This window comes from Alosa alosa, chromosome 18 (genome assembly GCF_017589495.1).
Source record: "Alosa alosa isolate M-15738 ecotype Scorff River chromosome 18, AALO_Geno_1.1, whole genome shotgun sequence".
NCBI lineage: Eukaryota > Metazoa > Chordata > Actinopteri > Clupeiformes > Clupeidae > Alosa > Alosa alosa.
Window position 1 is genome coordinate 22,286,242 of NC_063206.1, and position 24,975 is coordinate 22,311,216.

At 40.7% G+C, this 24,975-nt stretch overlaps 1 protein-coding gene and 1 long non-coding RNA gene across 3 annotated transcripts in view; one reads left to right on the plus strand and one right to left on the minus strand.

The window, feature by feature from the left end:
- The window catches only part of LOC125311390 (CUB and sushi domain-containing protein 1-like), a 300,533-nt gene that overhangs the window by 200,128 nt on the left and 75,430 nt on the right, over window positions 1-24,975 (plus strand). For both annotated transcript variants that reach the window (XM_048269385.1, XM_048269386.1), the window contains exons 14-22: window positions 122-448; window positions 1,515-1,709; window positions 2,234-2,372; window positions 2,774-2,961; window positions 4,355-4,543; window positions 16,445-16,561; window positions 16,872-17,087; window positions 17,406-17,594; window positions 19,943-20,112. In XM_048269385.1, coding sequence (XP_048125342.1) covers window positions 122-448; window positions 1,515-1,709; window positions 2,234-2,372; window positions 2,774-2,961; window positions 4,355-4,543; window positions 16,445-16,561; window positions 16,872-17,087; window positions 17,406-17,594; window positions 19,943-20,112 — 1,730 coding nt within the window. The remainder of the gene's footprint in view (window positions 1-121; window positions 449-1,514; window positions 1,710-2,233; window positions 2,373-2,773; window positions 2,962-4,354; window positions 4,544-16,444; window positions 16,562-16,871; window positions 17,088-17,405; window positions 17,595-19,942; window positions 20,113-24,975) is intronic.
- Window positions 7,540-10,244, minus strand: LOC125311391. The gene is made up of 5 exons (XR_007196477.1): window positions 9,869-10,244; window positions 9,465-9,599; window positions 8,122-8,255; window positions 7,847-7,942; window positions 7,540-7,628 (listed from the first exon to the last, which is right to left on the minus strand). It is a non-coding gene; the product is annotated as an uncharacterized LOC125311391 (long non-coding RNA).

Consider the following 24,975-nt stretch of genomic DNA (forward strand, 5'->3'; position numbering starts at 1 on the left):
AGAGAAAGAGGGTTGTCTATGCTTCTGTAATGCAATTCATCTCATGACATGGTATTATTCAGTCACTTTGGGTTTGGCACAGGGACATCTTCACACTCTTCTCTGTCCTATTTTTTGGCAGTTTCCTGCTTCTTCAATTTCACCACGGCGTCAGGCGTCATCCTGTCCCCGAACTACCCGGAGGAGTACGGGAGCAACATGAACTGTGTCTGGCTCATCATCGCCGAGCCGGGCAGTCGAATCCATCTTATTTTCAGCGACTTCGAGGTGGAGTCACAATTTGACTATCTCATCGTGAAAGACGAGGGCATGCCAGAGCCCACCACATTCGGGACGTTCTCTGGGAAGGACGTGCCCTCACAGATCGCCAGCAATGGGCACATCATGCGTCTGGAGTTCCAGTCGGACCACTCCAATACAGCCAGAGGATTCAACATCACCTACACCAGTAAAGCCATTTTGAATTATTGCCGTTGTCATCCCATTATCGAGAGAGGTTTTATTTTGGCCGTGCCATCCGTGTTTATTTATTTATTTATTTATTTATTTATGAACTGAATCTCAGGAACCAGGAACTGTGATGCAGCTATAATGAGATAAGAAATCATAAACTGTCTTTATTCACTTCCTCATATCTGTCCCTATAAAAGCTTATTAAAGAATTAGAAAAAAATATGATGAAACACACGGGCAAATCGTATTAACTCCAATATTACATCTACATGCACATGCTCATGTTATGTGCACACTGGGGTGGGACCTCCATTTCTTAACCATCAGTGGTTAGACATGTTGTGAAGTGTTCTAAATAATGCTTCTGTGAAACAAAAAGGAGTGATGGGAGGGTTAATAAAATAGCAGAAGGGCTTGTCACTCCGTGGTTTTCATTTGGGGCATGCACTCTTTTGTCCAGAGGACCCTGCTGTCAGAGCAGATGCAAAGGAGCTACTTGTGTGTGTGTGTGTGTGTGTGTGTTGTGTTGGTGAGGGGAATGAGTGTGTGTGTGTGTGTGTGTGGGGGGGGGGGGGGCAAGGGGTTTGGAGGAAGTGTCAGCCATGCAATGGCAGGGGACCCTGGAGCTTGGCATCTCAACAGCAGCGCTTTAGGACCGATATGTCACCATTTCAGGGGGGAGACAGAAGGACATGTTTCCCCATCTGGCTGAAGTGACTGTCACTGAGTGATGCGAGTGCAATGAGTCTGTCAGGGGGAGAAATAAAAGGGCTGCTTCCGTGCCCTCAGAGCTGGTCATTAGGTCTCCGTGCCTCATTACTGATTCTCCAGAAATAGAGGTGGAAAAAAATAAATATAAAAATGATCTCCCAGTAGTATTTTGCTGCAGAAAATAGTTTATGGGTTTATGTCGAGAAGAGAGGAGGTTATGCATGCTGTAAGGTAAAGCGCATGTGCCGTAGGCTTTGCGGGCTAGACGATAATTGATGAGAGTACAGTGCTGCATTTTAATTTTCAAAATTTCCCACCTTGTGGAATTATTTTCTTTTCTGTCTCAAAAGCTTTTGGACAGAATGAGTGTCACGACCCCGGCATACCTGTCAACGGTCAGCGGTTCGGCGAGCACTTCCTCCTGGGCAGCTCAGTGTTGTTCACCTGTGACGAGGGCTTCATCAAGACCCATGGGTCAGAGGCCATAACCTGCGTCATTCAGGACGGCAATGTGGTATGGAATGCAGCCGTCCCACGCTGCGAAGGTAATGGCTCTTTAATGGACATACAAACAAGGCTTCGGGTTGGTGTGGGTGAATTGTTTGGCCACATTTTATATCACAAGGCCATTGTTGCAGTACAGGGTATCTATGTTGTTTAGTGCTGTGAAGTATGTGGTTGAGATACAGAAAATTAAAATGTACCAAACGATGATAACGTTTGGTTTAGTGGTTGGATTAAGCTTCAGCTGTGCAAGAACAGAGAATGAAAATGCTCTTATTTGCTGATAATTACGTTTTAGTTTGTGTAAATCAGTATAAGTTGGTTAAATCAGTATACTTACAATCTAACAAGAGCATTGTAACAAAGTCAGTATAGTTTAGTTAACGGGTATAATTACAATCTAACAAACTTTGCAATGTCAGGTCTTAACAATAGCTTTGCAAGAATCCTTGTTACTGTAATAGCACACTCTTGGGATTTGGCATTTCATTTTAGTTTTACACTATGGGCATGTGGATTGTAGTGTAAGTGGGAAGTGATTTCCTCCGCTTTGTGCCTCTCTCAGCTCCCTGTGGTGGCCATTTAACGGCTCCGCTGGGGGTTCTGCTGTCCCCCGGTTGGCCCGGGTTCTACAAAGACTCTCTGAACTGCGAATGGATCATCGAGGCCAGGAAGGACCATGCCATCAAAATCACCTTTGACCGGTAATTGTGCCACACCAATCAGATCAAAGGGGAGGTAACAAGATGGACTACATTCAACATGGCACTTACTCACTGCCCATCTCACTGTCAGAGTAATTCAGTGTCAATCCTCTAATTTTGAAATGGATAGGAACATTATGTACATTATTTAAACACTGCATACTACACATTGTGCCGCTAGTCATACTCTCCCTTTAACTTCTGAACTTCATCTCATTCAGTGTAAACCGTCTAATTGATGGTGAGGGTGTGTATGTTTGTGTGTCTGTGTGTCTGTGTATCTGTGTGACTGTGTGTCTCTGTGTGTGTGTGTATCTGTGTGTCTCTGTGTGGGTGTGTGTGTGTGTCTGTGTGTGTGTGTGTGCGCGCACCTTTGACTTTTGACCTTCCGCTTTGGGCAGGTTTCAGACGGAGGTTAATTATGACACGCTGGAGGTGCGGGACGGCCCCTCCACCTCCTCGCCCCTAATTGGGGAGTACCAGGGCACGCAGGCACCCCGCTTCCTCATCAGCACCAGCAATTACATGTACCTCCTCTTCACCACCGACAACAGCCGCTCCAGTGTGGGCTTCCAGATACGCTACGAGAGTGAGTCAGCTTGTCTGTCGTCCGTCTCTCTCTCTCTCCCCCACCCCCCCACCATTATGATTCTCGTCATTGTGTGCCACTCGTGTGAGTTTTTCGGCGCGAGCGAGTGGGGATTGAGAGACTCAGAGTGATAACGAGCTTTGGCGCGAGAGAAAAGGAGGAGGAATCCAACTTGCCTCGCGCGTCTGGAGATTCTTGTTCAAATATTAACTCATTTAGTGCAGCGAACGCCTCGACTAATTGGAGCGGGGACCTTGTGTTATATCTAAATTGCTTTCAACTTTCCAGACTCTGTTTGTCACCTCTGTGTTCCTTGTCAAGGAGTGGGAGTGACGTGGACAACGTGTCTTAAATGACAGGTCCTCACCCCTTGTTTTTCAGCAGCTCCAGAGAAAGACAATCATGTTATCCTTTTGCGGAAATTGTTATGAGTATGTTTGTCATGTGGATTGTTATCATTTAGCTTTGTCTGCCATATATATTTTATCAGCTTGATGAATCACACTGGCAATTGTATCATCTAGATAAAGTGGTGATAGAGTCATGCAGCCCAGATAGTTTTTAATGTGTGTGTTGTCACCAGAAGCTAGTGTATACAATCTCGGTGCAATCAGTACAATCTCTGAAACTTGAAAGACTCTGTGTCTCCCACTTTAATAATGTACTTGGATAAAATATGAGACTGATACACATCTGGGCAAAGTCCAAGGAGATACTATACACAGAGTCAGCTCAATCAAGCCATTGACTATCCTGGTGTTCTAGGATGATTTAGACATCAATTTAGATAGCATAATTGAAGTAAGTGGTCATAAAATATGTTGAAGACAAGGATGTTTTTCATTTAGGTAATACTGAAGATGCAAAAGGAATCCTTTCACTACATAATTATTTTCTTTTAATTATGTCAAGATGAACTTGATATATGTCCAGCGCGTAAAATGTACTGAAAAAGAGATATTGCCAGAGAGATTGCTGGACAGTGACATAGAGAGAGGAGGAGGGTGGTAGTAATGGAGAAAGAAGGAAAAAAGAGATAGGCCGAGAGAGACTAGAGTGTAGGAGAGAGAGAGAGAGAGAGAGAGAGAGAGACTAGAGTGTAGAGAGACTAGAGTGTAGGAGAGAGACTAGAGAGAGAGAGAGAGAGAGAGAGAGAGAGAGAGAGAGAGAGAGAGAGAGAGAGAGAGAGAGAGAGAGAAAAAGATGAAATAGAGACAGACTGTGGGAGAGAGATACAGAGAGACAGAGAGAGAAAGCAGTGCAGGGAGAAGGAGAGAGATACAAAGAGAGGGGGGGAGAACGATAAAGACAGAGCAAGCTCTTGGTGTCTCTGTCCTCCATTCAATTTGGGAGCAGGAGGGGGGAATGAAATGGTCCTGTTCTCTCCCCACAGGCATCATGATGGAAACAGATTCGTGTTTAGACCCTGGCATCCCGGTGAATGGGAAGAGGCATGGGAACAGCTTTGCCATCGGCTCCAGGGTGACATTCAGCTGTGATCACGGGTACACACTGAGCGACGAGGAGCCCATCGTGTGCGAGAGAAACCACCAGTGGAACCACGCACTGCCCAGCTGTGATGGTATGCCAGGCGCACCTCTGCTGACATGCACAGGCACACGCACATGCACACGCACTGACACAAGCATGCACACACACACACACACACATAAACAAACACACGCACACACACACACACACACACACACACACACACAAGCATGCACACACACACACACACACACACACACACACACACACACACATGTAAAGAAATGCACACACATACATGTCATGTACACTCACACAGACACAGACACACACACTCAGTCACAATTACCCTGCAGCATGGTCTCTTAAGCACCAGACGGGGGGAGGACCTGCCCCTTCCCTCCCTCCCTCCCTCTCCTCTCAGCATCATGCTCAGAGAGGAAGGTGTGAGCGATATGCACAGCTGACTCCCATTTTCTTTATCAGGATGGAGGAAAGTAAGCCATCTCAGCCTCCCAGCCCTCACCCCACCCCCACCCTAAAACCCCCACCTCCACCCCCTTTGGACTTCAGTTCATTAATTCTTCATGAGAGGAGCTGGTGACTTGAATCTATGGCGCAGGAAATCGCCTTTAAAGCGGAGGCGCCGCACTGGGAGGGCCTGCAGATAGAAAGACGGATCTGAGGACTCACCCACCACTCGTTTGTTTTGTTTATCTTATTTGTCGCCTTCTGGTGCGGGATTAAAGCAGCCCCCACGCCGTCTTTTCCTGTAAGCACAATCAAGCTGTAGACCATTAGGTTCACAAGCCTGTGGCATCCTCTTCCACACCCACCATCTCCAATGTGCACTTTATTCTAATAGACTTTTATTCAAACAGATGTATCATCAGCTGGACCTGACCTTTGTGACAAAACACAAGCGTTTCTTACCTATTTTTTGCAGAGAAATGGCAAAATAAATTGAAATAAATATCCACACCCGACTCCGCCAGCACCACCACCACAAACCCACTTTAATTCCACCCACAGACTGCATTGACGCTGCTGTTTGATCAAATATGCATAAGTACTGTAAAATGCACTCATGAAGTCACTTATGAAAAATAACACATGCTATCAAATTCCCAAAGCAGCTCATGTTGCTTAACCTCAGTTCCTGTATATTCCTTTTTTTTTTTAAGTGGACCATGAAAGCTACAGCGTTCTTGATGTCACATGCTAAATCTTAACCTTACATCATAATGAGTCCGTGCAAGAAGATGGGAATCTATGGAAGAATATTAGACTCAAAAGTTTTGTACGTGTGTATCACGTTTTGAAACTGTAGAAATTATTTGTAACTGTAAAAATGATCTGTACAAGTAATTGTCAATATCACAAATATGCGCTACAGTTACAAATCTATTCTACGGGTACGGATCGGTTTTACAGCTACAAATCATCCTACAGTTAAAAATATTTTACAATTACAAATATATTCTACAATTACACATCAATATTCTACGCTTTAAAAAAGCTGCTCTACAGTTACAAATCTTTTCTACAGGTGTACAGACTTTTGCACCACCTTTGGGATGAGAAGTGTCTCATATGTATTTGTGTGTGTGTGTAACAGGATTTGTAACTGTAAAATTATTTGTGATTTAACAAAAAATAACACGAACAATTTTAAGTATTACTCATATGTCGTTCACTTACAAATATATTCCACAGGTATGAAATATTCCACAGTTGCTGTCTTTAAATTACAAAACTATTCTGCCATTACAAATCTCTGCTGCTCGCACAAGTATTTTCTACAAGTAGTTCTATACAAATCATTTTGAGACTGTTCTGGCGCTTCCTGTTGAATAGCCAATGGCGATCCTCAGGTTTGGCTAGCCAACCAATCACAGAGCAGGAGCAGCGCCGTCGTCGTGGCTACTGGCTAGTTGTGTGGGTGCAACCAAACTTGGAGTCTACGCTTGGAGCACGCTAGCAGAGAATGTCTAATTAAGGAACGGGCTCCGATGCTAGTTTCCTATTTCCTTGAGGTACATTGATAGTTAATACAGCCAGTGTACCTGATACACGGGGTAAGTCGTTAACAAAATGTTTCCCCTCCCTATCGGCAGTTATCTTTCGGCTGTTCCTAGGTAGTTAAGTTATCAATTTATTTACATTTCAAATGGGCGACTTCAGCTATGTTAATTACAGTCATCGTTTTACATTTCTGATGGTTTGTTAACTTTGATAATTTGCCAACTGTACCTGTGCAGATAAGCTACTACAAATACAATCATGCTTTTCCAGTTCCAGTTTAAATCATGAATCCTCTGACAATAAGCAAGGTAATAAGCAATGAGTAGGCCTACTATTTTTTGTTTAGCTAGGTGGTCTGTGAGGTTTTTTTATTTATTGGTTAAGTGGTCCTTGTTCTGAAACACTGATGTAATATCTCTTATCAAGGGCCTTCAAGATCACTCCACTGGATCACTGGACCATTATTTACATCAGCATGGAGAACATGTAGCCTACCACTGAATAGAAAATACATCTCCTTCCCTCCTATATTTGTTATTTAAAATGTGTTTCTTAGGTCTATTGTATTCTAGTCTTTGAACACCATTATTGTAGACTTCTCCCCTGTCCTGTCTGATAAATTTTAAATTGCATTTTTAAATATTATTCCCTAATGCTGGGATATGTGAACTTTGATAAATAATTTTATTCATTAGGCTTACGTTTTTATCCAAAGCAACTTAGACATCAATTCTTACCAGAGCCAGTTTCTCAGAGCAAGTTGGGGATAGGTGCCTTGTGGCAGCTGAGAAACAAAATCACAACTTTTCTGGCTACTGCATATGGTGCACACATTGTAGTTAAATATACAACTAGGAAAAATAGCAATCGTCATACAGTTTCTCATTGCATAGTTTATTCATTGAACAACTGGAACTCTGGTCACCGTCTGAAACACTGAAATTGTTGACTATACTGCATTGAACTTGCAGAAAACAACACTAGATCAAGCCAAAACCATAATTGCTTTATTTCAGCATGCATTCATAGCTTCTTTGAAGGTGTCATACATTCTTGTCCCTAGGGGAGTTTCAAAGTACAGTCGGCATTGCCCCTGCCAACAGACCATCCCGTCCAGAAGACCACCAGGTCTTTCAATGTCTCTAAAGAAACTGTAAGAATTAAAAGACAATATCAGAAACTGTAAGAATTAAAAGACAATATCAGAAAATACTTTTAGTAGTAGTTCGTTTGTTATACAATGCTAGCCTGGTTAGCGCTTCGGACTTGTAACCGGAGGGTTGCCGGTTTGAGTCCCGACCTGTAGGCACGGCTGAAGTGCCCTTGACCAGGCAGGGGGATCTTAGGAAATATTTGTCATACCACTTACAGCGTATTGTCTGAGGTAGGCTGTGACACAGCAGTCTTCCATTTCATCTTCGTCAACCTCCGTCTCATCTGGTCAAACGACTCTTTTCAAAATCATCTGCAACAAAAACAGTGTGCCCTGTTTGGAATACTATTGTGCACTGTACCAGTCATGATGTACTTTATTCTGTCAGTTGTTTTCCTCCATTTACAAATTTACCTTTGCAAAAAGTGTGAGGATGTGAGAGGATGTATCATGCTTGCCATATTTAAATTGTCATGCTTGAACATTAATACCTTAGGATCCATCAGAGATGAGACACCTTGTGGGAACAGAACTCTAGCCAGTTCTGGCCGTTCTGTTATCATTGGGAGCACCCCAGTATCCTGTAGCCCTCTTTTAAGGCCTGCTTTTCCCGTCTGCCTATGACCTGTTAAACGCATCATAACAACAATATTTTAACCTTATGAAGAACACCTACCTTCCTTCCCCCAACATTCTAAATCCCATATTGCTATGAAGCATAGTTATGTTATACACCATTTGGAAGCTTGGACACTTGGGAATCCATACATCATAACCTTTTTCATGTCATCTGTATAGTGCTTTTGATTTTACTCATTTTGAGTAGGACTAAACTGTTCGCCAAAGGCCATCATCTCTGGCCCCAGGTTGATAAAAACAAAAGCAAGCTCTGATTTAGCCTAGTCTACTGTATGATGACTTCAACGAGGTGATCTTCAGTTTTCGTTCTGCTTACAGTATCTCACTGCCACTGCAACGCCTTTGAATGCACTCCACTGCCCTGTTTACAAATGCTACAGTGGACTTAAACTGCCACCTTGTGGCGATAAGTTGTAATACATTTCACACAGCTGCATGAATCACAGAAAACGTGAAAGAAGTGGCCACTTCTGAATGGGACCCACTGTATGTGGTAACAGTCAATATTTTTTTTCAAATGTGCTTCATAAACATACAATCCTGCACTGTGAAAAAAAAAAAACATCTTAATTATATATCTCCCTTCACCCAAATACAATAATGAAGGTGAAAGGAAGTTATTAAGCCTTAATGGTGCTTCCTAAAGGGGGTATTGTCAAACCTGCTACTAAAATTACAGCATGAAGAAAGTCAAGGACACACATGCCAGCTTCCACTCATCCCAGTATTAGATGACTGGTCTTAAATGAAAATGTATTGGCTGTGTTATTTCTTTTTTGTGGGATGTCCAATTTATATGTAGAAATGCACATTTGCAAAGGTGACTTAGTACGTTGTCATAAAAGAGGCTCTCCTTTTGATTTTGCACTGCCAATGTGTCTCTTGTGAGAAAAATAGTGAGGATTACTGGTGTAGGTCCATGATTTATTTTATAATTAATTAATGATTATAAGCATGAGGCTCTGCCGTCTCCTCTTTTGTTTTAAATATATATAAATCAACACTTAATACTTTTTACAGTACAAAACAACTGTATTCTGGTATCTAATAGTTTGTGAGGGGAAAATTATGTAAAAACTGTCAGTGAAGTTTATTTTAGCAGGACAGCAGGACTCAATGGCACCTTCTGTAAGTATTCTGAAAACGGGTAATGTTTGTACTTATTTTGCACAAAAAACAAACAGACTTTGCTTACCTCTTCTGGAAATGGCATGTGAGTACTCAGTAAACTAGGCTCAACTCACTGGTACAGAGGAACTCTAAATAGTCCAGGTCCAGAGGCTGCCTTTGAAGAGCCTGTTCCAGTCTGGTTTTCAGCCTCTCTAATAACCTGCCAGTGTAGAGAGTAACTATAAATTTATCATAGATAATGATCTATCACTGACAGGAACCAACAAAAACGTTTGAAAATAAACTGACTTTTTAAGATAGAATAGTAGTGATTTCTCTTTAACTTTTACAACATATAAAACATACACATCCGAGGATGTTGTTTTAAGTAGGAATACTGCCGTCAACAAGTTCAAAAGGTAGGCTTTTTGAAACTCACATCGAGGCTTAACTATTTTCATAGACAGTAAAATATATTTTATGACCCACCTGTGCTTCAGAAGGAGGCAGCAACTGGGGATCCATAAGAAACTGCTTACACAGAAGAAATAGATACATAGACAGATTAATATGATTGTCTACCAATGCCCAGCACTGTATTTCTGTATTATTTATTTTGTACCTTATGGTCAGTCATGAAGAACCATCAGAAAATGCCAACATAGCCTAGCTGATGTTGACACCAGTTGGTATGTTTTGTCACACATATCAATGGATACTTATTATTAACTTATAACTAACTCCAGAGCAATCTGTTGAGCATCAAACCTACTACGGTTTTTCTGCAGTAAAGAGTTTCTGTTGCCTACTATAAGAGTTCGTCAAGTCCAAAGTAGCACCTCACAATCTGGAGGTAGACCTGGCATACGAGGCCTAATGGTTAGCAGCACACCTCTTGATAATAATGCTAGCCGCCTGCCTCTTTTTGCTGAGCCTACCTTATGACCGACTGACAAACTCCCTTAAAACTTTGACCGCATTTGTTACAAACTTGAAACAAAATGTCTTCAAAAGTATGTTGAGTGTTGTTATTTATTTCCATCCACACACTACATTTCCGTTAGCACTTGTATGCTGCTTAAACTGATTGAGTGGGATTTGGCTAACTAGCGGTAGCTTGCTATATATAATAGTTATTTGTCTGTTGCCCACATTAGTTGCCATTGATTGATCTCCCCTCGTTGCCCCGTATATCAGGTACACTGACTGTATTAACAAGGAATAGTGGACATAGAACATGTCTGTTTGGTGTAGGCTACCAACATACCTCAAGGAAAGGAGCAAGGAATCAGGCGACCAAAATTGTGAGTGAGGAATACAATCTGGACTACTGCCCTCTAGCCCCCAAGACTACCAGTGCTCCAAAGCGTAGACTCAGGTTTGGTTGCACCCACAGACTTGCACACTTGTACACAACGTTGTCCTGCTGCTCCTGCTCTGTGATTGGTTAGTGAACTGAGATTCATGGTTGGCTAGCCAAACCTGAGGATCGCCATTGGCTATTCAACAGGAAGCGCCAGAACAGTCTCAAAATAATTTTGTGAATACTTGTAGAAAATAATTGTGCAAGCAGCAGAAATTTGTAATGGCAAGAATAGTTTGGCAGTAATTGAAAGACAGCAACTGTGGAATATTTCATACCTGTGGAATATATTTGTAAGTGAACGACATATGAGTAATACTTAAAATTGTTCGTGTTATTTTTTTGTTAAATCACAAATAATTTTTACAGTTACAAATCCTGTTACACACACACACAATACATATGAGACACTTTTCATCCCAAAGGTGGTGCAAAAGTCTGTACACCTGTTGAAAAGATTTGTAACTGTAGAGCAGCTTTTTGTGCGTAGAATATTGATGTGTAATTGTAGAATATATTTGTAATTGTAAAATATTTTTAACTGTAGGATGATTTGTAGCTGTAAAACCGATCCGTACCCCTAGAATAGATTTGTAAGTGTAGCGCATATTTGTGATATTGACAATTACTTGTACAGATCATTTTTACAGTTACAAATAATTTCTACAGTTTCAAAACGTGATACACACGTACAAAACTTTTGAGTCTAATATTCTTCCATAGGAATCTGTCACCATTCACACATTTGGTGCAAACCATGGACTGTTTAGAACTATATATACCAGGGGTATTCAATTAATCTTCGGCGAGGTCCAGTTACGGAAAATTTCCTCAAGCAAAGGTCCGGAGCATCATAATGTTTAACGTGCGTGTTTAGGCTATGTATATGTATGTATAATATTAAGATGGATGGATGGAGCCTAGTTGTAGATAGATAGATAGATAGATAGATCGCCAAGGGAAAATTCAAGAAATAGAAGATTGTAGGCCTAGGCCTAATGTTTAATGTGAAATAAAATAAGTAGCCTAAAAGGCAACATTCGAAATGAGGAGAAATAAGGCAAGATAAGAGTAGCCTAATTGGGGAGAAAAACTGAGTAGCCTTGGTTATTTTTAAGATCTTAACGTGAACTTAAAACAAAATTTGAGCTGAGACAAGGATGGATATTCCACACCTGGTTCCTTGAACCCATTAATCAGCAAGTTTAATTTAATTTTTTTAGGTTTTTTTTATGTTGACCCGAAATCCTGGAAACCCAGGAATATCACGTTGTTGGGCAGTGAATGCATGTAGGCTTAACTAGATTGTGGTGGATCAATCATATTGCCTTCTTAAATCGTAAAATATTCTGTGGTCTCAGTTCACTGTTGAATGGGCCTAGCCTACCCTATGCTTGCTCAAAATACATGCTTTGTCTAGTAGAGATGCTTCAAATTGGCGCTTAAAATCGCCTGTCTCAGAATATATAGAAGAGGTCCAGGGCAATTCCGCGTAAAACTGTCACATCCATATTTAGTTGGCGTTATGGACGTGACAGTTTTGCGTGGTATTGCCCCCGTATCGTTATATAAAGCCCTGTTCTCGCTGTCTAGCTTTCTCCTCTTTGAGCAATCGATGATTTGAAAATAACTTAGGCCTACTTATCGTTAACTTAGATATCCATCTGATTGTTTCTCATCCCGTCTCCTATCCTCGCTCGTTTCAGGCTATCAGTCTCTTCTCCATAGTAGGCTACTTTACACTGACTCGACTTTATCAGAATTCACAGATTTCACTGACTGAGTAGCAGCAAGCGAAATGATGGTTCCTGAAGCTCCTGAAGTAAATGCTGTTATCCTAACCAACGAAACATTTAGCGCAGCTTTGAAATCTTACGTGAAAATCTAAATTAGGCTATTATGGTCTGGGTCCGGATAGGATCACGTCACGGTCCGGACTCGGACTGCGGTCCGCCATTTGGTGATAGCTGATATATACAGTCTATGGTGCAAACAAGGTATATTCCACCACTTCACTTACAGTGCCACCTTTAGACACGGCAGTTATGTTTACAGCAAGGGAGCTATGTGCTGCTGCTTTGTTTCAGGTTGTATGTTCAACCCAACACGGATCTCAAGGTTGCTGTAAAAGGGCGTTTTCCCTCAGCACCCGAATAAAGGAACTCCCTTCACCCACTTATCGGCGACAAATCAGCTCGGGCCTGAACGTCTGTGTAGCGGCGCGCGCCGGGACGCTGCACCATTATGTGACTTTTATTTGTCTCACGGTGGAGGAACAATCTATGCCGATTAACTTGCAGATGTTGCCTTGGGCGTGTATGATAACATGCGCAACATGATCTCCACTTAATCACCAGCATCGCCATTGCCTCTGGAGCTATGCAGAATTGCCACTGTGAACTCTGTGCATTTTTGTGTGAATGTGCTCTATTTTGCAAGCTTGCCCTTAATTGCTTTTTATTTTCATTTTTCATTTTTTTTTTTAAATATACCAGTATTAGTCGACTTGCCAGTGCCAGTAGCCTGTTACATAAGAAAAAAAGTTATGATAATTCAGATACTTGCATGTTTGGTCCATTATGATTATGTTTAGGCAGATGTTGTGGAGTCGTTACACAACTCTCCTGTGCCTTTCATGGATGCGGCGATTGAGGTGACGTGAAGCATGTTTCTTGGGATGCCTCTATCTTCATTGATGGGGTCTTTCCTTGCTGCGTTATGACTTGTTATTAATTTTGCCTTTGATCTCCCCGCAGCCGTTATCAGTCTATCCCACATCTTCATCTCGAGTGTTGCCAGACGCCTAAAACTCCAAAGGGTTTCATTTGGAAACTTGTCTGCCTCTCGGATTCACACTGTCATCAGTGCTGTCTCTGCACATAATATGGAGAGGCTCCAAAAGTTTGTTTATTACATTTATAAAGTGCATATTAGATTTTTTTTCCCTTTTAACACCCAGGGACATTGTTTGCAGACTCTGACCTAGATTCCATATCAAAGCTGCCTGGACCCTTTTTAATGTTGTAATGTCTTTGAGCAGTTTTAGACACAATTGGCATACTAATCAAAATACAGTCTAATGAAGCAGTGTATCTTTGCGATCATTCACACCTTTGTTTTCATGTGAACTGCTATTATCAGAACACCAAGACTGATACTGAAGGCTGATATGATTGGATTGATAATATCTGCGTTGGCTTATTCATTTACCTCCCTAGCCTGGTTTCACCAGACTTACTCACCTCGTTTCATTTTTGTGAAGAGTCTGGATACTCTCCATTGGGAAATGTTTCCAACCCTAGCATCGTAATGGATGTAGACCAATTGATTGATCAGGGATTTCTGATGTTACTTCCTACTTCACCTACTGTAACCTTTACAAACTGATAATAAACCACATTGGCAGTCTGGAAACAATGCACCTTTTCTGTATGAAATTACACATTCTTCCAACTGCAATTTTTTAATGTTTACTACCGTTTGCTGACTACTACCGTTTACCTTAGCCACTTTTAATTCCAAAGCTAACGCCATTCTCTCTCATCGCTGATTGGTCAACCATCCTGATGGCTGAGGGAAACGTAAAATACATTTAGAGGAGCCATATTTTATTATATCAGTGAGATGAAAATGACTGGATATACTAGGCGAGCGGGGCCAGGCTAGTTGTTCTGAAGAAGGCAGATATACCAACGTGAATTGTGATGTGAACAGAGGCGGACAGAGTACACAGCTTCATTACTTGAGTAAAAGTACAGATACCCTTTGCTAAATTGTACTCAAGTACAAGTAAAAGTACAACAGTCAGATGTCTACTTAAGTAAAAGTACTGAAGTACTTGTTTTTAAAAGTACTTCAGTATCAAGAGTACAAGAGTAGCCTACATTTTCTAAATATTGCATTACTACTGACACAGTGCTTACATTTATGTACAGAAACATCCTACTTGGAGTTATGAAAAATGTTAATGTTAATACCTTGGAGAATGTAAAAGGAATTGAAAGTAAAATCAAGTCATTTTCATCTTTTTACCATGTTGCCAGTGATGGGCAGTATTTCTAATACATGTATTTAAAATACGTATTTACAACTGTTTACACACGTTTTCAAAACTCTGTGTCTTTTTTTCAAAACTCCACACACAAAACCAACAATTGCTCACACAAATGCAAAATGACTCAAATCTCCAGCAAAATGACACACAACATTCAAAATGTCATGAACACATCTTTAAATCAAACATTCGCCTCACATTACAAACACTTTTGTCATAATATGACATTTGGATACATCATGTACACACTGTTGCTCAAAACCTAAGCTTCTTCTGTCTTTTCATAGGCTTTATGTATTTCCATACAAGAATGAAAGTTGCGGTATCTACAGAGAGAAGTTGAAATACACAGTAAAAATGCAAGCAATATTGAAACCAAAAAATAGTGATTTTTCCCAAATAATTTGCTGTTGTGAATACAGTATTTTACAACCAACAAGAACAAAGCAAAGCAAAATAGACCACCAGATGAGGCAATGACCACCAGATGTACATGGAGTTCTGAAAAGGATTTTGCCTATGGAAATGACTGACTATTCAAATTACTTTGCTTTTTCCAAAGAAAAAATGTGTGTGCGTGTGTGTGTGTGTGTGTGGGGGGTTGTGTATGTATTCATAGGTCTATAAAAATGACACAAAAAAAAAAGACAAAAAATATAAAAAAAAAGAAAAAAGTATCTGCAGTGGTTCTGAAATCCTCTAGGGCCAGATTGAAAGGGTCCATACCTACATATAGAGTATCTATTTATAGGCCTATACTAAGGCAATGACTGGATGGTGTTTACACATGTGAAGAGAGAGAGAGTGAAGCACTGGTGATTTAGTGTGGCATTTTGATGGCTTGTGTTTGAAAAATGAAATCAAATTACTTCCTGTTTGATTTTTGTGTGTTAAGTAGAAAATTGTGTGTGGTGTTTTGCAAAATGTGTTTTAGTCAATTGAAAACTGAGTCAAACACTGAGAATTAGTGTATGGTTTTGCAGATTTGGTGTGGATGTTTGGAAGACATGATTAGAAAATTGTGTGACAAGCAAATATTTAGTGTGTAAGCATTTAAAAAAAACTGTAAAATACAAAATACTATTTTGTAATTGAAAAACTTAAAGCGAAAACTATCATTAACTTGTTCAGAAAATTGAAATAGTCTAGCGAGGTGGGGCCACAGGTTGGCACATTCCCGGGATTGTCCATTGTTTCGTCCAAGGTTTCGTCTCTTATCTAAATCTGACCATGGAGTTGACTTCGGCGGAAAGCTGAAGGTGATTGCTGATAGGCTGTCCCAATCAGTGGCGCCTGCACAATCCAATCACGTTTGAGAGGGAAACAACAAATTGAGGGTTTCCGAGATTTGTCTTTTTTCCTTTTTTTTAGAAGAAGTAACGGGTACTCACGGTTATGGATAGAAATGTAGTGGAGTAAAGAGTACAATATTTGCCTCTCAAATGTACTTGAGTAAAGTCATGAGTACTCCCCAAAAATGATACTCGAGTAAAGTACAGATCCCTCAAAATTGTACTCAAGAACTGTACTCAAGTAAATGTACTCCGTTACTGTCCAGCTCTGGATGTGAATCATATGGTTGATCATTGTATGCACTGATTTCTGATAAATATATAAAACACAATTGTAATTTCCATTTGTATTTCAGCTCTATGTGGAGGCTACATATTTGGAAAGAGTGGAAGTATTCTCTCTCCCGGGTTCCCAGACTTCTACCCTAACTCGCTCAATTGCACCTGGACAATAGAAGTATCACACGGAAAGGGTAAGTCAAAACAGTAATTTAGTGCTTCTACTTTCAAAATGTCGGCGTCATCAAAAGACCAAATGACCTGCTTTTTATTTTTTTCCAACCAAATTACCCCCTCAAATCCCATGATTGCAAATGTACCATTTCTTCCAAAACCCCATTTTTTTTTTCCAACTAGAGACCATCCAGTTGTGGTGGCGATGCAATTTTGTTTTCATCAGCATTACCTGGCCCCATCCTCTTTGTGGGCTTGTAAGCACGGAGCAGGGTTTTTCCGTGTGTGACCGATGGCCCCTAATCTCGTCTGAAACTTCCCTCCCCTCAGGAGTGCAGCTCGTTTTTCACACGTTCCACCTGGAGGACTCACACGATTACCTGCTCATTACGGAGGACGGCAGCTTCACCGATCCCGTGGCCAGGCTCACCGGCTCCGTCTTGCCGCCCTCCATCAAAGCCGGCCTCTTCGGCAACTTCAGCGCCCAGCTCCGATTCGTCTCAGACTTCTCCATGTCCTACGAGGGCTTTAACATCACCTTCTCAGGTGGGGCTGTGATTTGTTACTATCTGTTGCTCATCTGCAGTGCATTTTCACTTTTTTTCTGTAATATTTGTGAAGACATGAATGCTGTGACAGTGTGACTATCCTTTTTACTGATGCAGTAAAGTAACACGGACTGCTAACACCTGAAAGCACTGAATCCATCTAAACTGTCAACTACACTTTATCAGTTGCAGAGCATCAAACGCGCGCTTCATAAATACAGATCTGTTGTTTCATCTCCTCACTCTGCCATTCAGTTTTTCTCACCCATCAAGGGGATCAAAGCAAAGTGTTTTTTCATTGTTGTGTCTCTGGCAGAGTATGATCTGGAGCCGTGTGAGGATCCTGGAGTGCCTGCCTACAGTCGAAGGGTGGGCTTCCAGTTTGGGGTTGGCGACTCGCTCATATTCTCCTGCTTCGGTGGCTACCGTCTGGAGGGGGAGCTCAAGATTACCTGCTTGGGTGGGGGAAGAAGGGTATGGAGTGCCCCCCTGCCAAGGTGTGTGGGTAGGTAGATAAGCTTTTGCGTTCCTTACAAAGAACCATGGACTGGACATGTTGTACATTAACCTCGTTTTTGTCTGAAGGCTTCCATGGTATTGCACAGTAATCATGCGGTAAGGTCTTTAAGGCACTACTTCTCTGATGAAACTGGCGATACTTGCGGTACTTGAAACTGTCTCCATACCGTTATCCTCAGTAAAATAAACTCTGGATTCACATTCTGACAGCTGCTCTGAGGGAAATATTCAACTTGTATGAACCAAATAGTCAACTTTTAACAGTCAAGGCCATTTATTTCTTGCCAGATATTTTTTGTAGTGATGAAGTTAGCAATAATGCTTTATTTCAGTTAAAGCAGCTTTACATTTCTCTAACTTGCTGCAAATTCTAAAAACTGCATTTCTAGTGTTAACATTTACATTAAAAAATTATATCAAGTCACATTTATTTGTACAGCACATTAAAAGACAATGACCAAAGTGTTTTTCCTCATGTGCCAAAGTTGAGGTTAAATTGACAATAAAACAAGGATAAAACTATAGAATAAGACTTAAAAGTGTAATGTAATTTAATAAAAGGATAGAAATAAATAAATAAATAAAGATACATAAAACCATCAAAACAGTAAAAATATAAACAGTAAATGTTGATAGAGAAAAAAATATATCAAAAATAGGAGAAAACATGACAAAGTGATTTAATTTTACATATTTGCATTGTTAATTCAATTGCATTTCTCAGTTGTGTTCCTCGAGCCCACTGCTCCTGTATATCTTCTGTCTTTACCTACTCCTAGCATGTCTGATGAAAGAAAGTTTTATTGCAATGTTTTTAATGAGCTAAAACAGGTGTGATCAACCAATCATGAGTAAGCCAAGATCAATAGCCAGATACGCAGATGGGGAACAATGGGAAGCAGAGCAAGACCACCCCAGAACCTGTTTAGAACCACTCCACTAGTGCAGAAAAGCTTCTACAAGTTGTATTGACCCAAACTAGTACAGACATACACTTCAGTGGTTAGGGAAATTAAACAACATTAAACTAGAATGGAATCTCTCCACTTGCAAATACAAAGTATTCTCTTAAGCTACATGTAACAGCTTTGCTTGCCACAGGCCTACACCACGGTGCACATGCAGTATTCCCCAAAATGCTTTTCTCTGAGTGAGGAAGATGACTTATTTAGTTTACTTCCTACAGAGAGACATGTAGCTCATCATAGAACCGCCCTCTTGACACGGATAGCAACACCAAAATACTGAAAATATTCTGTTTTGAATTAGTTTAATAAAGAATCATTAACATTTGTTTTAAATAATCACAACAGCACTATAATTTCCTCTTTGGGCAATCCTTTTACCAGTAGACTTGCTACATTGTTGAACTGCTACATATCCACCAAAAGTATTCAGTACAATTAGATGGTAAAATTACCAAGGTCACCATTGAAAATGATGGAAATTTATGAAGCTCATCATATCAATCAGCCAGAATTATTTCCCACAAGAATGACAATCACAACAACCCCAATGAATGGTGACAATGACTCATATCCTGCATTGTGCCTGTGGAAACAAATTTCACATTTATTTTCTCCCAACCGTTTGAAGGATCATTCAATTTCTTTTCCAAAGACTGCCTCCCCCACCGCAAGAATTTGTGCTCCACTCAATTTGCAGAACTGAAGGTCTTGAGGCAACATCTGCTACCACACCTGAGGCTCAGCATCAGAATATTAACTACACGGACATCTGATTCCGTCACAGTCCTGAGCCTTTGTGGCCAGCACATAACTAATGCATAAATCTGCCAAGTAATTAGTATTCTTCTCAAGTGTGGTCCTCTAGTTCATCAAAATGACAACAGCTCATGCTCCAACTGGTTCAGATCCTCAGGCCCTTCAGTAGGTAACAGCTGCTGCGGACGGCTAAGTTGGAAGATTTCACATGCAGATTTCCTATTTTTGCTAGCTGCATTTGTACGTGGCTTGAACAGTCACTGTTGAGCTGGTCAGTTTTGAGTGCTCACCTCTTGCCAAGCTCCCGTGTTGTCATTGTCTATTTGGTCAGGGCACCACTAGAGGAACTGACCAGAACATTCAAACTGACTAGAAGTCGACCTGTGTCTTTTTGGGCTTTTGTTGGAATGAGTTGATTCCGAGCAAGTCCTCTTTCTCTCTTCCTCCTCTCTCTCCCTCTCTTGCTCACCCCTTCCGCCCGTCGCCTTCCTCTTTACCTTGACCTCTCACTGTTTGTTTCTCCTCTTTCCCTCTTTTTCTCTTTTGTCCTCTCTCTTTTTCTCTTTGACTGTCATTCTCTCTCTCTCTCTCTCTCTCTCTCTCTGCCTAGCTGAGTGTGGAGCCACCTCTGTTGGAATCGAAGGTGTCTTGCTGTCACCCAATTACCCTGCCAATTATGGCAACAATCACGAGTGCATCTACCGCATCGAGACAGAGAGAGGAAAAGGCATTCGAATGGTGGCTACAAACTTCCAGCTCCTTGAAGGAGATTATCTCAAGGTATGTAACCATGGCAGCGCCTATAAACACACTGACTTGAGAGCTCCAACGTCAAATGAAAAACTGAAATAATACATATTCACCAAATCAAATTCAATGTAAATTTTAGAAGGTATGTTTTGAAATTCTGGAAATCTATTGAGCAAAAGAGTCTAAGGAATAAGCCTTATTTATTTAGGTCAGAGTGGACGTGGACTAGGAAAGACTGGACCACACTTTAATGAATCTATTAAAGCCTGGGTACACAACCCTTCTCACTGTCATATGTGTAGTCCTGAAGAAAGCCCAGCCAAGCACAGCCTCTGAATCTGAATCCAAACTGATGTGGTTCTGGCATAGGTCTGCCTATGGTCATCTTTCATGTGAAATTCAAGATGAATCCAGCACAGATCTGTTACAGGGTCAGGGGCGTTCTCAAAAACCATGCGTCCTGATTTCATGTGTATCCATGAGGTCAACATCAATCATAACTGAAGCATGAGCCATATTTTGAAATTCATAATGGCAATAATGGTAATAACATTTTAATTAAATACAACTGACATGTTCATACTTCCTGGAAACCCATAACTCTCCTGGTTAATGACAGTGTGTTATCGCCAGCCCTTTTGAAGATTATGACCTTCTCACATTAAAACTGTATGATAGAAAATAATCAAATCTTTTAAACTCAAGAATCTGAAGAAACTGAAGTCAAGTCAAGTCAAGTTTATTTATATAGCGCATTTCATACACAGAGGTCATTCAATGTGCTTTACATAAACAAAACCAAACAATAATCAAAGAATAGTTAAAAGGTAAAGATCATAATAAAAAGAAAACATAAAACACAAGGTAAAATCATTTAAAAATAAAGAATAATTAGTAAGCAAAAACAAAGGCAAAAGTAGTAAGAAAGTAGTAAAAGACAAGGTAGAATAATTATCAAGGCAGATTCAGAATTTGTAACTCGGCACAGTTAGCAGAAAGCATCTGAGAACAGTTTGGTCTTAAGTCTAGATTTAAAACTGGCTACAGTTGGGGCCTTTTTGATGTCATCCGAAAGTTGGTTCCACAGCTGAGCCGCATAGCAGCTAAAAGCTGCTTCACCATGTTTAGTTCTAACTGTAGGTTTTACTAGCAAGTTTTTCACCTGGGACCTGAGAGGACAAGAAGGTGTGTACTGCTGAAGCATGTCTGACAAGTATTTAGGTCCTGCTCCATTTACTGATTCATAAACAAGCAATAGTGCTTTAAAGTCAATTCTGTGACTTACTGGAAGCCAGTGCAAGGACTTAAGAATTGGAGTAATGTGGTCAGTTCTTTTAGTTTTTGTTAGAATCCTAGCTGCTGCATTTTGTATCACCTGAAGCTGTTTAATAGTCTTTTTAGGAAGGCCTGTGAACAGTCCATTGCAGTAATCAACCCTGCTGGAGATAAATGCATGAATGAGTTTTTCTAAGTCATGTTTTGACATCAGCCCTCTGAGTTTGGCAATATTTCTGAGGTGGTAAAAAGCTGATTTAGTTATCGCTTTCATGTGACTGTTGAAATTTAGATCACTGTTAATTAATACACCAAGATTTTTAACAGTATCCTTTGCCTTCAACCCTTTTGTGTCAAGGAGTGTGGCAACCCTAAGTCTTTCCTCCTTTTTACCAAATATAATTACTTCAGTTTTGTCTTTGTTCAGCTGAAGAAAATTTTGAGACATCCAGGTCTTGATTTGTTCTATACACTGACACATAGATTCAAGAGCACCATAGTCGTTTGGTGATAGAGCTAAGTAAATTTGTGTGTCATCTGCATAGCTATGATATGAAATCAAATTATTTTGAATGATTTGTCCAAGTGAGAGCATATAGAGGTTGAATAATAGTGGCCCCAAGATCGACCCCTGGGGAACACCACAGGTCAAGGACGTTGGTGTTGAGGTACAGTTTCCGATGGCAACAAAGAAGCTCCTTTCTTGTAGATATGATTTTAGCCAGTTGATAACTATGCCTGTAAATCCAACCCAGTGTTCTAGTCTGTGTAGTAAAATATTGTGATCAACAGTGTCAAATGCTGCACTAAGGTCCAGTAGCACTAGGACTGATGTTTTACCTGAATCTGTGTTGAGGCGTATGTCATTGGAAACTTTAATGAGAGCTGTTTCAGTGCTGTGATTTGCCCGAAAACCAGACTGAAAATAATCAAAATACCCATTTGATGTTAGGAAGGTGGTTAATTGATTAAAGACTACTTTTTCAATAATTTACCTTCAATAAAAGGTAGATTGGATATGGGCCTGTAATTGTTTAGCATGGAGGCATCCAGGTTATTCTTCTTGAGAAGTGGCTTTACAACAGCTGTTTTCAGTGACTTAGGAAAAGTGCCAGACAGCAGTGATACATTTACAATTTGAAGGACATCCGCCGCTATGAAGGAACCTTTTTGAGTTCACCTGGAAGTCACATAATTATGACCGCCGCTATTGGGTTGTGGCCGGCGGTCATATAGGTTTAGTCAGAATTTCTTCTTTTTTTTTTCTTTTTCGCATGCCCAAATTTCCGTCAATGATTCCGGGACACTGAAAGACCGGGGTACACGAAAACTTGGTGGACATGTAACCCCACATGGATAGCATGGAACCATCGTTTTCGTTTTGATCTGTAGCCCCCGCTGAATTGGACCCCCCGAAAGGAGGGTAGGGCAGACACAGTTTTCTGTGAATATCTCGAAAACCGTAGGGTTTAGGAGGACCATTTTTTTTTTGTATGTTGATCTCAAGGGGCCATGTCAACCCATTCCATAACCACTCATTTCATGTATAGCTACCTAGTTAAACACAAAAAGTAAAAATGAGGTGGTGTAATTGAAGGTATCTGTGACCTAACATAGTCAAAACTGCACGAAATTGGAAGTGTAGGATCATTATGACACCCTCTGTATGCACGCCAAGTTTTGTGGAATTCCGTTCATGGGGGGCCACACAATAAATTAATTTATGTTACTATACACCAACTGGCCTGTAGGTGGCCGGAGACAGTTTTCTGTGAATATCTCGAGAACCGTAGGGCCTAGGAGGTCCACCTTTTTTTTGTATGTTGGTCTTAAGGGGGCATGTCAACCCATCCCATTACCACTTATTTCATGTATAGCGCCACCTAGTTAAAAAATAAAAAGAAAAAAATTAGGTGTTTTCATCTCAATATCTCTGGCTGACAAGGTCAAAACTGCACGAAATTAAAAGTGTAGGATCATTATGACACCCTCTGAATGCATGCCAAGTTTTGTGTATTTTCGTTCATGGGGGCCTTACAATAAAATAATTTATGTGTACATTTAGTGGCGTACACCAACAAAGATTCCGGGACACTGAAAGACCGGGTACACAAAACTTGGTGAGCATGTACCCCCACATGGATAGCATGGAACCGTCATTTTTCGTTTTCATCTGCAGCCCCCCCGCTGGACTGGACCCCCGAAAGGAGGGTAGGGCAGACACAGTTCTCTGTGAATCTTTTATGGTATGTTGGTCTCAAGGGCCCACATCAACCTGGCTCATAATCACTCATTTGTGATTTGCCCCCCGGTAAAAAAAAATGAAAATCAGTAGGATTAAAAAGAAAGCCAAAATAAATATTCATCATCATCATCATGGCTGCATTTTCAGTATTGGCGTGAAGTAGTCGTTTGTCCACTAGATTGCGATCGTTGCAGTGAGGCGTAATTTTGTTGGAAGTTAAAAGTGGGTTGGAAAAAACAATGGACGCTTCATACAAGGACTGTAATTTACCGCAGCGAACATCTAATAAGGATAGGACGATGTTCACATGAAGTGTAATTCCCATTTCTTCTTGAAGCCGAAATAAATCTGAGGATGTTTATCGGACATGCTTGGTTTTACTGCAGGTGCGTTAATCTTGTAATATCAATAAGGACCTAGGTAATGTTACCGTTAAGCGTTGGTTGAGTGATGGAGGCATTTGATTTATTGCATTTGTAGAAAACTATAAATGCGGTTATACCAAGCAAATGTATAGCAGCACTGTTTGTATCTTTCGACTGTCATTTATTGCACGTGCTACAAAATCATTCTGTGCAATGGAAGATTTACCAACGTTACACCGGTCTGAAACAGTTTTGCCTATACATGCGTGAGACTGAGACACCTGTTTATTTTGTTTTAAGTGCGTGCAGGGTGTGAGAGGGGAATCGATGTGCTTTGATTACAGCTTGGTAGTTGTAGTCTGTGAAATTAAAAAGCACGTGTGTGTGAAGGATCCAAACAATGACACCTTCATTTCATTATGGCTGTTTTAGCAAAACACCTTAAGCTACTGTGTAGTGGGTCCCATTTAGAAGTGGCTACTTCATTGGCGCTTTCCTTGACTCATGGAGCTGCGTGAATGTTATTACAACTTTTCGACCGCGATCACGACAGTTTAAGTCCGCTTGATACTGTAAGGCGTAAGCCATTGGTTTCAAAGGAGATTTTATTTGTGTCGCCAGCATAGCCTATTGACAATTTATGTTGTCAATAGGCCTACCTTTATAATCCTACCTGTAGCTTAGGGAAGCTAACAACTTTCTATTAGGATCTAGTTTGTTAGTTACCGTTTTGTCATAACTCCCTGATGCATTTTGCATTTAGAATAGCCAGAGCGTGTATATCTCAATCGGAAAATTAAACAATATCGGGTGCCTATGGACTAGGCTGGGTGAACCAGCCTGATCTACCCGCTTTTTATTTATTGATTTCTTAAAAGATTGAGCTTGGTCTGATGAAAGCCAGACTAGCCATGGACCTCAGTTAAACAATGCAAGGGAACATGAATCAGCCTATATTTGCACTAACAATAACGGACAAAAGCTCTTCAACTTTGGCCCATTAAAATG